Source organism: Thamnophis sirtalis, unplaced genomic scaffold, assembly GCF_051295495.1.
Source record: "Thamnophis sirtalis isolate CommonGarterSnake01/CBP01778 unplaced genomic scaffold, rThaSir2_p1.2 scaffold_2, whole genome shotgun sequence".
In the NCBI taxonomy this organism is placed as follows: Eukaryota; Metazoa; Chordata; class Lepidosauria; order Squamata; family Natricidae; genus Thamnophis; species Thamnophis sirtalis.
The window spans coordinates 35,451,671-35,468,539 of record NW_028261382.1 but is presented as its reverse complement, the minus strand read 5'-3'; the positions used below and the strand labels follow the sequence as shown (position 1 = coordinate 35,468,539).

Sequence of the window (16,869 nt, the reverse complement as noted above, 5' to 3'; positions counted from 1 at the left end):
AATTCAGCAGGTTCTGACCAGTTCTGGAGAACCGGTTAGCGGAAATTTTGAGTAGTTCGGAGAACCGGCAAATACCACCTCTGCCTGGCCCTGCCCTCATCAATTCTCAGCTAATGGGGAGGAAATGGAGATTTTGCAGTATCCTTCCCCTGGAGTGGGTAGAGAGGGGGGATTTTGCAGTATCCTTCCCCTGGAGTGGGGAGGGAATGGGGATTTTGCAGTATCCTTCCTCTGGAGTGGGGAGCGAATGGAAAATTTGCAGTATCCTTCTCCTGGAGTGGGGAGAGAGAGGGGATTTTGCAGTATCCTTCCCCTGGAGTGGGGAGAATGGATTTTGCAGTACCCTTCCCCAGGAGTGGAAAGGGAATGGAGATTTTGCAGTATCCTTCCCCTGGAGTGGGGAGGGAATGGAGATTTTGCAGTATCCTTCCCCTGGAGTGGGGAGGGAGAGGGGATTTTGTAGTATCCTTCCTCTGCCACGCCCACCAAGCCACGCCCACAAAACCGGTGATGAATTTCACCACTGATTCAACCCTCTCGGGGATCCTACAGACGTCTGTCTCTCTCTCTCTCTCTCTCTCTCTCTCTCTCTCTCTCTCTCTCTCTCTCTCTCTCTCCCTCCCTCCCTCCCTCCCTCTCTCTGTCTAAGTGCCATGTTAGATGGAACCAATCTTGTCCAAGGGATATAATTTCTATGGGGCTGCCCCAGGAATTCGCTGCCCCTTTTGTCCCAGACAGCCACACGGAGCTAAGGCTGAACAATCATTTATCACTAAGCCTCCGCTTCTACCTTTCCTAGCCCAGCCCAAAAGGTCTACAATAGAGACCGTTGGAAGTTTGGTCTTGAACAGATCACCCCCCCAAGGCAGTGCAGGGCAAACTGTTTTCCCTGGATTGCATTCCCACCCTGTTCCTCTCTTTATGGCTTCACACAGCGGGCCCCCAACGCACATCAGTAGGGGGTGCTGCCCTCCCACTCCACGAGATACTCCACTTTCCCCTCCGGGCTGATCCTCCGAGCCAACACTTGGTATTTCTCTCCGCAAATGAAACGGCCAGTAGCGCCAAAGTAGTTGCTGATGGACGACTGAAGGTGGGAGAGGGATAAATCGTCTTCGCTCAAGCTCTCCAAAGTCTGGCGGTCGATGGCGTTGTCCGGGCGATCCGGACTGCTGGCACGGTCACTGCCATCCAAGGAGGAGCCGGGGACGAGCCTGCAGAGACGTTCGGAGGATTTCTGTCTGGCGTCGAGCGGCGCGTACATTTTAGCGGAGAGTTTGCGCTTCCGGCTCCCGACGTTTGTCCTGCAAAAAGATGGTAAGAAAAGAGGGGATTTTTAGGGCTGCAGTGTAAGGCAAGGTTCCCCAAACCCTGGTCTTCAGCATGCCAGTGTTGTGCCTTGCTAGCCGCCGGCCCTCCAGCAACCAAATCATGGGAGTTAGGGTCAGCATCAGGGCAATCTGAGAGTTCCAAGGGGGGAGAGGGCATGGAGTTGGTACAGAGAGAGGGGGGTGGGGTGGAGCCTGGGCCGTCCGTCAGCCCTCAGATGGAGAGTCAACAGCCCCCAGGTCTAAAGGTGGCTGATGTGGAAGAGATTAAGATTAAGATTAAGATTTAGTTTATTTGTATGCCGCCCTTCTCCAGGAGGGACTCAGGGCGGCGAACAACTCAAAGGGGGAAAAAGGGAACATGAAACACAATACACGTGATTAAAATAAACAAGAATCATACAACCATACAAGTCAAGGGGGCAGGGGAACTCATCAACCCCAGGCCTGCCAGCACAGCCAGGTTTTGACGGCTTTCCGGAAGACCTGGAGAGAGGTGAGGGTCCGAATCTCTGCGGGGAGTTTGTTCCAAAGGGCAGGAGCTGCCACAGAGAAGGCCCTCCCCCGTGTAGTAGCCAGGTGGCATTGGCTGGTGGACGGAACCCGGAGGCCGACCCTGTGCGATCTAACGGGTCTTTGGGAGGTAATTGGCAGCAGGCGGTCTCTCAAGTACCCAGGTCCAATACCATGAAGGGCTTTATAAGTTACGACTAGCACTTGGAAGCGTATCCGGAGACCGGATAAGAGGAGGAACAGCTGTGCCCAGTGCCTGACACGCAGATGCACAGAAGGCAGAGGAGAGGAGAGCAGTGGAAATCTATGGGCCGGTCCTTGGGATGAAAGAGTCACTGCTGCTAGTGACATCCCACCCGAGCTCTGGAGATAAAAGGCGGGGGGGGGGGGGCGGAGATAAATAGATGTGGCGGACAATTATTCATCTCCTTGCTGGGCAGCCTTGTTAGCCTGCGTCGAGAGGGACTTTTTGCCAGGGCTGCTGGCGCCCTTAATAAAGAAATCGGTGATTAAGTACAGAAGGTTTGTCGTGTTTGGGGAGCTGGGTCAGAACAGCCAGCAACTGCACTGCGCCAACAAGCGAAGCCCATCTGTGGATGCAGGCAGCATGCAAAACCTCGCCCCTTCCGGTCTGAGGAAAAACCGTTCTCCACCGAACGGGTCCCTGGTGCCCAACAGGTTGGGGGCCGCTGGCTGTTGTGACCCTTCAGTGACCAGCGGAGCTAGCAGCCGATTCGGACAGTGAGGAGGTTTGGGAGGAACCTGGGCCAGTCCTGGAGTCTGGGGAAGGCTCAAATGAGGGCTCTGCATCGGAGGCAGAGAGGGGACCAGGGCCATCTGACAGTTATCAGCTGCCTTCGGAGTCAGACATCAGTGGGGTAGAAGAACAGCTGGAGCCTGTTCCCAGTGTGCGCATGCACAGAGTTGCCAGACGAAGGGAAGAGCTAAAGAACAGGGGTCGACTTGGGAGTAAGGCCACAGGTGGACGGTGAGTGGCCCCTCCCAGAGGGAATAAAAGAGGAGCGAAAGGGGAGTGGAGTTTGCAGAAGACCATTAGTTCACTTAATTGGTTCGTGACTCTCCGAGACTCCTGGCCAAGTTCTGCAGATCTCGGCCTGGCAGCTCTCCAAGTAAGATAAGGTCTGTGACCGTAAATCCTCCCTTGAAAGACTTTGCTGGATGTGAAGGAGCAGAATTCACAGCCAATTAATAAAAGAGTTTTTTGTCAGGACAAGGAGTTGGCTTCATGCTCTTGGGAAGTGTGACTTGCTTAAATTTGTCCCAACTGCGATAGTGATGACTCGCTGGGATACAACTTGCAAACGCCTGTAGAAAAGAGAAGCCTGTTCAGTGTATAAAAAAGGGTCACCTCGATTCGAAGGAGAAACCCGTGGAGGCCGAGCCTGATGTGCTGGCGGCATCCGTGGAGTCTACATCAGAGAAGAACCCGTGGCTCGAACTTGCACTAGAAAAAAGGGAGAAAGAACAGTAAAGAAATGTCTGCAGGAAAACAACCAAGTTCAGAGAGGACCAAGGACCCCACAGTCCAGACAGGAAAATTGTTCTCCTCCTCCTCCTCCTCCTCCTCCTCCACTTCCACTTCCCAAAGCCCACTCCTTTCTAGCACTGATGGTGTTCCCTAGCTGGGTAAGGAAACATCTTTATGAAAACAATCAGAGAGCACCAAGGACCCCACAGCACTGCTCTTTACCTCCTCTTTCTTCCCCTTCTTCTTTTTCCTCCTCCTCCTCCTCCTCCTCCTCCTCCTCCTCCTCCCAAAGCCCACCCCTTTCTAGCATTGATGATGTTACCTAGTTAAGTAATGAAACATCTGCGAGGAAAACAATCTCAGAGAGCACCAAGGACACACAGTCCAGATAGAATTGTTGTTATCCTCTTCCTCCTCCTCCTCCTCCTCCTCCTCAGAAACCTTACCCCCTTCTGGCACTGATGATGTTACCTATTTGGGTAATGAGATGTCTTCAAGAAAACAAACAACCTCAGAGAGCACCAAGGACCCCAAAGTCCTCCTCCTTTTCACCCTCTTTTCCTCCTCTTTTCTTCTTCTCCTTCTCCTTCTCCTTCTTCTCCTTCTTCTTCTTCTATTTGCAACATTTTATTTCTTCTTCTTCTTCTTCTTCTTCTTCTTCTTCTTCTTCTTCTTCTTCTTCTTCTTCTTCCTCTTCCCACTCCTCCTCTTTCCAAACCCCACCCCCTTCTAGCACTGCGAATGTTACCTAGTTGGGTAATGAGACGTCTTCAAGAAAACAAACAAGATCCAGAAGGACCAAGGACCCCCTCACACACGATTCTTTTTACCTACAAGGCCAGGAATCTGGCCTTATAGCACTAAGGCCCAGGTGCAGTCCGCAGGTGGTTACCTTTTGAGACTCTGGATTTCATCCAGCGAGAAATCAAAGATGCAGGCCAGGTGATGGTTGGTGCTCCAGGCCGAGGCAAAATCGCTCTGTGGCAGGAAGGAAAACGAAAGAAGGAGAGGGAGGGAGGGAGGGAGGGAGAGAGAAACACAAAGACAGACAAAGAGAGAGAGAGAGAAGAGAGACAGAGAGAGAGAGAAGAGAGAGAGACAGAGAGAGAAGAGAGACACACAGAGAGAAGAGAGACATGGAGAGAGAAGAGAGACAGAGAGAGACACACACAGAGAGAAACAGGCAGAGAGGGAGACAGAGAAAGAGAGAGAAGAGAGGCAGAGGAGAGACAGACAGACACAGAGAGAGACAGAGAAAGAGAGAGAAGAGAGACAGAGAGAGAAGAGAGACACAGAGACAGACAGAGACAGAGAGAAGAGAGACAGAGAAAAAGACAGACAGGCACAGATAGAGACAGAGAAAGAGAGAGAAGAGAGACAGAGAGAGAAGAGAGACACAGAGACAGACAGAGACAGAGAGACAGAGAGAAAGACAGACAGGCACAGAGAGAGACAGAAAGAGAGAGAAGAGAGACAGAGAGAAGAGAGAGACAGAGAGAAGAAATACAGAGAGAAAGACAAACACAGAGAAAGACAGAAATAGAGAGAAGAGAGGCAGAGAAGAGAGAGACAGAGAGAAAGACAGACAGACGCAGAGAGAGACAGAGAAAGAGAGAGAAGAGAGACAGAGAGAGAAGAGAGAGACAGAGACAGACAGAGACAGAGAGAAAGACAGACAGGCACAGAGAGAGACAGAGAAAGAGAGAGAAGAGACAGAGAGAAGAGAGAGACAGAGAAGAAATACAGAGAGAAAGACAGACAAACACAGAGAAAGACAGAAATAGAGAGAAGAGAGGCAGAGAACAGAGAGACAGAGAGACAGAGAGAAGAGAGACAGAGAAACAGAGACAGAGAGAAGAGAGACAGAGAGAAAGACAGACACAGAGACAGAGAAAGAGAGACAGAGAGAGAGACAGAGAGAGAGAGACAGAGAGAGAGAGAGAGAGACACAGAGAGAGAGAAAATAATTTGCAAGAAATCCCACCAATCCTCTCCCAGCCCCACAAAGAATTTGCAGGCAATTCCCAACTGCAGAGCCCGTTGTGTGAGCAAACTGACACTTGGGATAGCATCCTCCAAGAGAAATTTGGGGCTTTTCCTTCTCCGTTCGTGCTGGGATTGGTGTGGGATCAAACTAGAGAGGAGGGAAGGGGAAAGACAAAAAAAAAAAAAAAGACAAGGAATCAGACAGGTGGCCCGAAGACCAAAAGGGAGAACTCGAAAGCTCAGGCTCTGCTGATTCCACAGACCTGCTTTTGTGGGAGGATTTGACTTTCCCTCTCTTCTTCGTCTCGCTCCGTCCCGCAAACTTATCTGGGAGAATCTTGCTGGGAGGATTCGGAGGAACTCGTGCCCGCAGGCGGAAAATGCACTTCTTTTTCTTGATTTCCTTCCCGCACAGAAACCTGAAAAGCCACCGAGATAATCCAGCATCTTGGCTCAATGAGAAAAAAAACATCCGCAAGACAACCACCAAGGACCCTTCATTCCTCCACCTTCTCTTCTCCACAAACCCTTCTAGCACTGATGATGTCATCTAGTAAGGTAATGAAATGTCTGCAAGGAAATCATCAAGCTCAGAGAACACCAAGGAGCCCACAGCCCTCCTCCTCCTCCTCCTTCTCTAGCACTGATGATGTTACCTAGTAAGGTAATGAAACATCTGCAAAAAAACTCCACTGACCTCAGAGAGCACCAAGGATCCCATAACTCAACCCTGAGCTACCCATATCCTTTTCCGTCGAGTCAGCTGGATCTTTACACCTCTGGGGAGAATAGAGTCTTTTAAGCTCACCTGCTTTTGTAACTGTTTAGTGCATCCAGAAGGAGAGGACCTCGTTCTGCCACAGGGGTTGCAGTCAACTGGGGGAGAGATTTTAAAGGCAAAATTAGCCCCAAATTAGCTTTTCGCGCCAACCTAAGAATAACTAAGCCAAAGCTGTGTCCAATCCCAGCATCCACCATCCTTCTCTAATCTTCTGTTGAATTTCACGGATCTATTCTTGCTTGTCCCAGCTTGGGATCTTGCTTTGGGGTTTGGGGAAATGTCAGAATGTGCACAGCTTTACTACGTGAGACAATCCAGGAGCAATAACAACAAACAGAGTTTTGTAAGAAACAGTGGCTTTTATCTACAGAAGTATATATACATACACATACTATAGGGAGAGGTCAAACAAGCAGCAATTACAGCAGGGAAGAACACACAAAGAGAGAGGGAGAGGGAGAGGGAGAGGGAGAGGGAGGGAGGGAGGGAGAGAGAGAGAGAGAGAGAGAGAGAGAGATATGCCCTAACAGGGCCTCTTTTTATTATACAGGCTCTTAAAAGGATAACAGCCAAATGCTTTGCTGACTTATTCCCATCATTACATCAGTGCATCATCGTAGCAGCTGGTCAGCTCTTAAATCACTACCCTGACAGGGAAGGAGGAAAAACGTGGAGAATTTATCTTTGCACACTTCAAGTTCGCAGATTTGATACCAAGCGGAGCCTGGAGAATCCACCCTTTGCCGTACGCCTCCATTCCTGCCCTGCGTCCATGCGCGGGGAGCATCTAAATAACTTCCCATCAGCCACGGCAGCTGATAGAACCCATTTTATACAAGGACAGCTCCGGAGGGAGTTAGCGTGCGGTTCCGTGGGAAGCAAATGATTAAAGAGGCGGATTTGAGACGGGCCTCGCGCACCTTTCCAAGCTGAAAATGGTCCCAGCGGTGATTGACGAAGGCCAAGATTTCCTCAAAGTCAAAATATTTCTTCTTGCGTTGCACGTCCAGGTTGTAGATGGCCAGGTGCACAACGTCGACCCTGTGTGTGTGTGTGTGTGTTCAAGAAACAAAGGGAGACAATGAACTTCCAGTTGAAGGAAATGATTGCAGGAAGGAGGTGACAGTGTTTATTAGCATAAGGTGAAGGAAGAGGGAGAGTATTTTCTGATGGCCAATTCTTTCTTTGAATTAGTTTTATATACTTCCATAAAAATCTCTTCCTCCTCCCTCAATTTCTCGTCTTCTTATTCCTTCTCCTGCTGCCATATCTCATCCCTCCTCCTCCTCTATCTCTCATCTCTCACCCCTCCTCCTTCTATTTCTCTTCTTCCTCCTCTCATCCCTCCTCCTTCTACTCTCTCTTCCCCCTTCTCGTCCTCCCAGTTCTCTTCTTCTTCCTCCTTCTATATCCCTCATCCCTCCTTCTTCTCCTCTCCTCAAATTTCTTCCTCCTCCCATCTCTCCTCTCTCATTCACCTTCTCTCCTATTTCTATTTTTCCTCCTCTTTCTCCTCCTCCCATATCTCTCATCCCTCCTCCTTCTCCTCTCCTCAAATTTCTCTTCTTCCACTGTCTTCCTCCTCCCACATCTCTCATCCCTCCACCTTCTCCTCCTCTCCCCCATTTCTTTTCCTCCTCCTCCTCTTCCTGCTCCCATCTCTCCTCTCTCATCCACCTTCTCTCCTATTTCTCCCTCTTCTTTTTTGCAGATTTTGCAGTATCCTTCCCCTGGAGTATGGAGGGAATGGAGATTTTGCAGTATCCTTCCCCTGAAGTGTGGAGGGAATGTGGATTTCTCTTCCTTCTTCTCCCATATCTCTTATCCCTCCTCCTTTTCCACCTCCTCACAATAATAAACATTAAAAAACCAAGCGATTCATAACGATCTGTACAGTAAAAAAACTTTTGAACATCATATGGAAAACTAAGTTCCTAAAATCACTTGATCATTCTACCTCCTCAACTCTCGGTTGTTCAAATTTAAGGCCTGCATGAAGCCATGCAAAATCCAAACATTTCCTTCCCCCGGCGTGCATACATTTCAAAACGATGCTAAAAACAACAAGGACATCACCCCGTCCCTAACTTTGTGGCTGAGGTTCTTTTAATACAGAAGCAGGAATCTGGAAACCAACTTTGAAAACTCAAACGGTGCCAGGATTAGAATGGAAGAAGCTCTCTAGGCTATTACATGCTTTGCTAATTTCCCCCTCCCCTCCCCACAAGGGCTAAGTGATGCCTGGTGCAATAAGAAAAAGGTAAAGGTTACCCCCCCCCCCGCCACACATTTGTGCTAGTCGTTCCCAGCTCCAGGGAGCGGTGCTCATCTCCGTTTCAAAGCTGAAGAGCCAGCGCTGTCCGAAGACGTCTCCATGGTCATGTGGCTGGCATGACTCAATGCCAAAGGTGCAGGGAATGCTTTCACCTTCCCACCAAAGGTGGTTCCTATTTTTCTACTTGCATTTTTATGTGCTTTCGAACTGCTAGGTTGGCAGAAGCTGGGACAAGTCACGGGAGCTCACTCCGTTATGCGGCGCTGGGGATTCGAACCGCCGAACTGTCGGCCTTTCTAATCGACAAGCTCAGCGTCTTAGCCACTGAGCCACCACGTCCCTATGAGATAAGATACATGAATTCTTTTTATTTGGCTGGGGTGGGGGGGAGGAAGCAGATCTTACCATCTCAAAGGTAAACGTTTGATATACTCCGGTCCCTGATTGCAAACTGTGCAGTAGAAAATATAAAATCTAGAAGATGTGGGAGAGAAGAAGAGAGAACAGGTTGTAGTTATTGGTTTTTAGATGGATGCAAGAACTGTATATCAGTGTTGTCGCCCGCCAGTGGCCAGTGGAGCTGGTGGCAGACTCAGACAGTGAACAGGTTGGGGAGGAACCAGGGCCAGTCCTGGAGTCTGGGGAAGGCTTGGAGGAGGGCTCTGTGTTGTAGGCAAAGAGGGGGCCAGGGCCGTCTGACAGTTATCAGCTGCCTTCAGAGTTGAAGATCAGTGGGGCAGAAGAACAGCTGGAGCCTGTTCCCAGTGTGGGCATGCACGGAGCTGCCAGGAGAAGGGAACAGTTAAGGACTAAGGGGCGACTCAGGAGTAAAGGCACAGGTGGATGGTGAATGGCCCCTCCCAGAGGGAATAAAGAGGAGCGAAAGGGGGTGTTACAACAGGCGCTAGGGATGGTAAGCAAAGCAACTCAAACTGTATATTATAATCTTTTAAATGGAATAATAAAAGTATAAGAATGGCAAAGAAAAAGAATAACTATGTGAATGTATACCTATAATTGTATGTAAGAGAATAAATGACAGTAAGAATATAAAGCTCAATATAGGTAAACAATATTTGGTTATAAATAGCTAAGTATAAATAAATATAGAATTGTACATAAAAATGGATAACGAATAAGGAGACCATGAATGTAAGATAGATATGTATAAAAGGGAAAACACTAACTGTAAAGAAACCGATACGGAACTGCTGTATGATATATGATGGAACTTCTTGTTCCTGTGTTGTTTTAAGTCATGTGTTTGTTTTTGTTGATGTGTTTATGTGTATAAAATAAAATAAAAATTAAAAAAAAGAAAGGGGAGGGGAGTTTGCAAGAGACAATTAGTTCGGTTCATTAGAGCGAAGATCTGCTCCTGACTTCTTGCCAAGTATTGTCTGCAACAGAGTGGCGTTTGGAAGATATCGGCCTGGCAGCTCTCCAAGCCTGATAAAGTTGCGTAGTTGTGAAATCTCATGAAAGGCTATTGGCCGGGATTTTGCTGGAGAGGAATTCCCTTTAAACTAAATGAATAATAAAAGAGGTTTTATCGGGACGAGGAGTCGGCTTCCCAATCTTAGGAAGCCAAGGTCGGAACAATCAGTCCTCCCGCCCACAGCTTGCTGCCTTCGCTGGGCTTGGACTACAAAACTCTTCCTCCTCGGCCAGCAGGACTCCGGCCACACCTACCGATCTCCGAAGAGCATGGGGTGGTTCAGGCACTGCATGCAAGCTTCGTGGAACCACTGTCGGCACTGAAGACACTGCAACATCTTCAGGTACCACCTGAGAAGGAACGGGAAGACATGCTTTAGCGGTATCGTCCCCTGACCCAGCAACCGCTTTGGACCACGGCCATTCGCGGTTGCGAGGGTGAATGAGGAAAAAGGAAGGCTGTGGCCAACCGTCATATTCGCGGCGTTCGATTGCAAAAGCGTGGTGACGTAGCAATGGCTTCGCCGAACGACCAAATGGCTGCCCCCCCCCCAATTTGGGCTGCTAAATGGGGACTGCCTATAGCTTTATTTTCTCGGCTGTTGCAAGGATGCTGCGGTGGGGGTGGGGGTGGGGAATCTAAAATAGAACCGAGCTTCAAACTGAAACTGAAAAAGCAGTTTGCTATTGCTATTCTGTTCTATTCCTATTCCTATTCCATATTCCATATTCTATTTTATTCTTATTCCATATTCTATTCTATCATATTCCATATTGTATTCCTATTCCTATTCCATATTCTATTCTATCATAGTCCATATTCTATTATATTCCTACTCCATATTCTATTCTATCATATTCCATATTCCATATTCTATTCTATTTTATTCTATTCTCCCCTATTCCATATTCTATGGAGAGTTTGCAGTATCCTTCCCCAGGAGTGGGGAGGGAATGGAGATTTTGCAGTATCCTTCCCCTGGTGTGAGGAGGGAATGTGGATTTTGCAGTATCCTTCCCCTGGAGTGGGGAGGGAATAGAGATTTTACAGTATCCTTCCCCTGGAGTGGGGATGGAATGGGGATTTTGCAGTATCCTTTCCCTGCCATGCCCACCAAGCCATGCCACGCTCACCAAGCCACACCCACAGAACTGGTAGTAAAAAAAATTGAACCCCACCACTGTCCCTCACCCTCGTGAACCCTTAAATGATTCCCCCAATGTAGAACATACTCTCCGGGGCCTCCACAGTAGCAGTAACACTGCTGGTGATTGGTTCTGTGAAGGGAATCCCATTCCAGCTGATCCGGATTATAGCACAGGACCTTTTTGACGGTCTGCAGAGTCCGGGCGATAGCACCTTTCCGCAAGGCTCCCCCTTTCTGAAAAAGCAACAATGACAACGACAACATTGACTACACATCCTCAAGCAATCATTCCTCTTCTTTTATCAAAGCACAAAAGTCAAAGGGCAATAGCCTTTTTTTGTTTTTAATTGCCGTATTTTTCAGAGTATGAGACTCACCAGAGTATAAGATGCACCTTAGTGCTTTATCTTCTCTTTTTTTAAAAATTTAAATTTTTATTTTTATATAAACAATCCATTTTCCATTAAACAGTGTGCTATCTGGGTACAAATATTTTGTGCCAGCAGTTAAAATTTAGAATCAAATTCATTATTCAATCTCTTCCTAGCTTAATTTCCAATACCTAAAATGTCTGATACTATAACAATCCTCATCATGATTTATTTAACTCTGATTAATTATATCAACTGTTAATACATTTTTTATACGTTACACAACTTCTTTTACTATTAATTCTTAGGTCTATTCTCTAACCACCGGCAAAAGGATTCCCCAGTTGTATAACAATCAGTTCGTTCTTTCTCTTGGATAGCCAGTGTCAATCTGTTCATTTCTGCACATTCTAATATTTTCCTAGTTTTTATGTTCTCTGGAACAGCAAAATGTCTAAAAACACCCAACAATTTAAAAAGGTGTGAATTCTAAAACTTCTTCCTGGAAAACTAAACGGAATTCTTGGAAGACAGAAATTCCTTTGCAACCAGGAATTGGAATCAGCGTTTAGAATTTGCAATTTTGGGGGACAAGTTAAATCTTAAGAAGATTTTGTTTGAAGCTCAGGATTCCATTCACCCAGCGGGGAAAAAACCTTGAATGGAACCTCTAAAAATCTATGTTTTGCGTAGCTCCGAGGATCCACCTCCTCTGTTTGACTGGGGTTCAAAACTCCTTGGATTTTCTTTGCAGGAAGAGCGACGGAGAAAACCTCTTGTATGCCACTCACCCGTACGGCTAGTACAAAGATACATTTCCGACAAAACCAGGGTGTCACCGAAGACTCTTCAAGGCTCCCCACCAGTGGAATGTGGCACTGTTGGTGGTACCCTGAGAAGGAGGAGGGGGGAAACGGAAGGTTTTAAATCGATACGGAAGCTTAAATGCAGGAGCATCCACAACGTTATCAATAATCCTGTCCCAGGTCCATACAAGTCAGTGATGATGTTAGCTAGTTTGGGCATGAAACGTCTGCAAGAAAACCACCAGGGAATATTAAGGACCCCCACCCCACCCTGCACACAGCTCAGCCTTTCTTCCTCTTTCTCCTCCCTTCTGCAAACCCACTGCCTTTCTTGCACTGATGATATTCCCTAGCTGGGTCGTGAAATGTCTACAAGGAAAACCACCATGCGCAGAGAGCACCAAGGATCCCACAGTCCTCCTGTTCCACTCCACAAACCCCACTCCCTTCTAGCTCTGATGGTGTTGCAAGAAAGCCACCAGAGAGCTTCAAGGATCCCACAATCTTCCTCCCACTCCTCCTCTCTGCAAATCCCACTCCCTTCCAGCACTGATAAAGCTCCTTAGCTGGGTCACGAAATGTCTGCAAGAAAACCACCGAGCTCAGAGAGCACCAAGGACCCCACAGTCCTCCTCCTACTGCACTCCCCAAACCCCAGTCTCTTCTAGCACTGACGATGTTCCTTAGCTGGGTCACGAAATGTCTGCAAGAAAACCACCAAGCTCAGAGTGGCCCTTCCCAGAGGGAATAAAGAGGAGCGAAAGGGGAATGGAGTTTGCAGGAGACAATGAGTTGGCTTAATTGGTTCGTGACTCTCCGAGACTCCTGGCCAAGTTCTGCAGAGATCAGCCTGGCAGCTTTATCAGGTCTGGAGTTATGAATCTCTTGAAAGACTGTCGGCTGGGACTTTGCTGGAGAGGAATTCCCTCTAGCAATGGCAATAGCAGTTAGACTTATATACTGCTTCATAGGGCTTTCAGCCCTCTCTAAACGGTTTACAGAGTCAGCATATCGCCCCCACAGTCTGGGTCCTCATTTCACCCACCTCGGAAGGATGGAAGGCTAAGTCAACCTTGAGCCGGTGAGATTTGAACCGCCGAACTGCAGCTAGCAGTCAGCTGAAGTGGCCTGCAGTGCTGCACCCTAACCACTGCGCCACCTCGGCTCGGCTCTAACCTAAATAAAAGGGCTAAGGAGTCGGAAGATTCATGCTCCTGGGAAGCCTGGGTCAGAACAGACGTTCTTAATGAATTTGTCAGAGAGGCATTTTGAACTCAAGGTAGGGAATGGCTTCAATTTCAAAGCTTTTTTGACTGACACCCAAGAGGATTACATCCGCTCCTTGCCCACTGCGAGGAAACGATCGTATGGATAGACCCAGGCCCACCCAAAACCAGGACAGAGGAAGGTCTGGAGAATGTGCTCACCAACTCCACACTTCCCACAGATCAAGATCTCATTCAGGGGCTCCGATGTCTTCTCCAGGCAAATGTTACATTCGGGCTGTTCAGTGGGGACACCAGCTAGAAAGCAGGGAGAGAGGGGGGGGGGAAAGAGATCCAGTAAGACCAATCTAGATTTAGAACTGTAACCTCCCCCCCCTCCAAAAAAAGCTAATATCATCCTGGGTTGTTATAAACAGAGGGATAGAATCTGGGGTGGGATTCAGCCGCTTCAGACTGGTTCGGGCGAACCGGATGCTAATTTTACATCTGGTTCACCGAACCGGTAGTTGCATGGAGTGGCTCACCCCCAACTCTACCCTGCAAGATTCTAGTCCTCATTCATCTCATCCCCCATCCGCATCAACATCTGAAAATGTCGAGAATTCCCCCAGGGCAAGAGGCCGGGAATGTTCACGCACCATGCTGGATGTCCTTCCAAAGCACCCAATATTTGGAATTATCTTCAAAGGTCACCAGGCAACTCTGCTTAGCATCACTCACCTATAAATGCAGGGGTGGAAAAACATACACAGACCTCAGATTGCAAAGGTGGTCCTGGATTACTCCAACTTTGCAACTTTGGGGTCTGTTCACATCTCGGGCTACGCCCTAACCCAACTCCCTAAAACCTTGGAGCCTCCACCCCACATGGGCTAACTTAACATGCTCTGTGAACTCAAAAGTTTTTAATTATTTTTCAGAGTATAAGATGCACTTTCCCTCCCCTAAAAGTGGGTGAAAATTTGCCTGCATCTTATACACCAAATGTGGCCACGCCCACCCGTCGGCCCCCACCTGTTGGCCTCTGCCTCCCAGCAATTTGCCTCCTTGCAGAAAACAGCAAACAGCCTGTTTCAGTTTCAGCTTCGGCACAGCCTGATTAGCACAAACAAACAGCTGATTGTCAGTTGGATCCTCCCCCCAACCATCAGCTGTTTCAGGCTGCAGGGATTGCCATTGCCTATTGCCACCTCCGCACCCCTCATTTTTGGCCTTCACGTCCCATTTTTTGCCTGTGTGCGCCCTGTTTTCGGACAACCAATTCCAATCCCCACTATGGAGGCTGAAAATGGGGTGCACGGAGGCGGCAATAAGCTATGGCAATCCCTGCAGCCTAAAACAGCTGATGTCAGGAGGCTGATCCAACCGACAATCAGTTGCTTGTGCTAATCTGGCTGTGCTGAAATGTAAATTGAAACTGAAACAGGCTGTCTGTTGTTTGCTGCAAGGAGACAAATTGCTGGGAGGCAGAGGCAGATTTTTTTTTCTTGTTTTCCTCCCCAAAAACTAGGCGCGTCTTATACTTCAGAGCGTCTTATACTCTGAAAAATACAGTTTCCCTTTTGTTCCTTCACCAGTATCCAGCGATTGCCATTTGTAGCAGAAAAAGGAGATACAAGAATAAAAACAGTTTAAAAAAGAAAAGAATAAGCTTGTGGGAAGGCATGAAGATAAGAAAGGGAAAAGGAGAAAAATGTTATTTACTCTCTTAATCTTCCCAAGATAATAAAGTCCATCTTTCCAATGGCATAAGACATACTGTCCTTCGGGTAATTTCGCCATCCGCTCTCGCCGACTGTCCTGAGTTCTGGCGACCCAATCCGCCATTGATTGCTGCAGGTGTCCGAGGGCTGCGTAAGTGCGCCCAGGATCAGGAGTCCCCATGCTCCTGGGCTACAAAGAGAAAAGAAAAGAAAAGAAATATTATTTCTAAAAACGCATAGCTACGATTAACTCAAGGCCGCCAACCCCCCCCCCCCCAAAAGGCATTAAGAGTTGTTAACCTAATTTTGCGAAGTTCCTTCTCCGGTGACATTGTACTGCAAACTAGGGCATACAAAGCCTTTGCCAGACCAATCCTCGAATACAGCTTGTTTGCCTGGAATCCACACTGTATATTGGGCATTAATACTATCGCGCGAGTCCAGAGATATTTCACGAGAAGAGTCCTCCAGAGCCGTGGTGGCGCAGTGGGTAGAGTGCAGTACTGCAGGCCACTTCAGCTGACTGCTAGATCAGCAGTTCAGCGGTTCAAATCTCACCGGCTCAGGGTTGACTCAGCCTTCCATCCTTCCGAGGTGGGTAAAATGAGGACCTGGATTGTTGTTGGGGGCAATATGCTGACTCTGTAAACCGCTTAGAGAGGGCTGAAAGCCCTATGAAGCGGTATATAAAAATCTGCTATTGCTATTGCTATTGCTCCACTCCTCTGCTCACAATGGAATCCCTTATGCCACTAGGCTTGAAATTTTGGGCTTGGACAACCTGGAACTACGTCGCCTTTGGTCTGACCTAAGTGTAGTACACAAAATTGTCTACTACAACGTCCTACCTGTCAATGGCTACTTCAGCTTCAATCGCAATAATACTCGGGCAAATAATCGATACAAACTCAAGGTAAACTGCTCCAAACGCAATTGCAGAAAATATGACTTCAGCAACAAGTCATTACTATTCCTTATTCTATTCCTATTCTATCCCATCCCTTCCTATCCTATCCTATTTCTTTCCTATTCCTTATTCTATTCCTATTCCTTATTCTATTCCTATTCTATCCCATCCCTTCCTATGCTATCCTATCCTATTTCTTTCCTATTCCTTATTCTAGTCCTATTCCTTATTCTAGTCCTCATTCTATTTCTATTCCATTCCACTCTATTCCTTATTCTTTTTCTATTCCTTATTCTTTTTCTATTCCTTATTCTTTTTCTATTCCTTATTCTAGTCCTATTCCTATTCTTCCTATTCCTATTCCTTATTCTATTTCTATTCCATTTCACTCCACTCTATTGTATTCTATTCCTTTGCAATTCCTTATTCTTTTTCTATTCCTTATTCTATTCTTATTCTATTCTATTCTACCTGGTCGGGAATGGAAACACCTGGCAGCTGGAGCCACATCTGGCTGGATTTCAACCCGTAACGCCAGTTACTCAATGTGCTTTTACTCCAAAGAGCAAGAAAGGGGGATGTTGAGTAAGTGAGTAGCAGGGCCTCCTTTGCCAAGGTCTATTTTTGGCTTCTCATTCTTGGCAGCTTCCGATCCATGTAAAGATTGTGGCATTCCAATGTCTGCGCAACCAGCTGTGTTACGGGAAACATCATAGGTCACTTCCTAAGCTGTTATTGCACAATTCAGGGAAGCTCAGTCTCTGGTGATCAAAATGACCAGGGAGCTACACGTTCTAAGTCCAGGAGGATCTGCATTTAGCCCAAACTTTCTATCGATCTAATCTATCTAATCTATCTAATCTATCTAATCTATCTATCTATCTATCTATCTATCTATC

The 16,869-nt window shown here is 47.4% G+C and overlaps 1 protein-coding gene across 1 annotated transcript; it reads right to left on the bottom strand.

The window, feature by feature from the left end:
* Positions 1–672: 672 nt before the first annotated feature.
* PHF19 (PHD finger protein 19) lies at positions 673–15,244 on the bottom strand. The gene is made up of 14 exons (XM_087703662.1): positions 15,065–15,244; positions 13,999–14,080; positions 13,562–13,657; positions 12,120–12,220; positions 11,043–11,191; positions 10,065–10,160; positions 8,778–8,846; positions 7,018–7,138; positions 6,125–6,192; positions 5,580–5,735; positions 5,389–5,464; positions 4,223–4,308; positions 3,211–3,306; positions 673–1,304 (listed from the first exon to the last, which is right to left on the bottom strand). Exons 1-14 carry the CDS (start codon positions 15,242–15,244, stop codon positions 953–955), a joined length of 1,728 nt encoding a protein of 575 aa, XP_087559788.1. The 3' UTR covers positions 673–952.
* Between the last annotated feature and the right edge of the window lie 1,625 nt (positions 15,245–16,869).

What these genes read in the sequence shown, in the direction of transcription:
- PHF19 (XM_087703662.1), bottom strand. Translation starts at nt 15,244, where the DNA reads ATGGGGACTCCTGATCCTGGGCGCACTTACGCAGCCCTCGGACACCTG. An exon ending in TGGAGGATGCTATCCCAAGT is followed by an intron (nt 4,309 to 5,388) that starts GTCAGTTTGCTC and finishes TTCCTGCCACAG; the next exon opens with AGCGATTTTGCCTCGGCCTG. An exon ending in GAAATCCAGAGTCTCAAAAG is followed by an intron (nt 3,307 to 4,222) that starts GTAACCACCTGC and finishes CCTTTTTTCTAG; the next exon opens with TGCAAGTTCGAGCCACGGGT.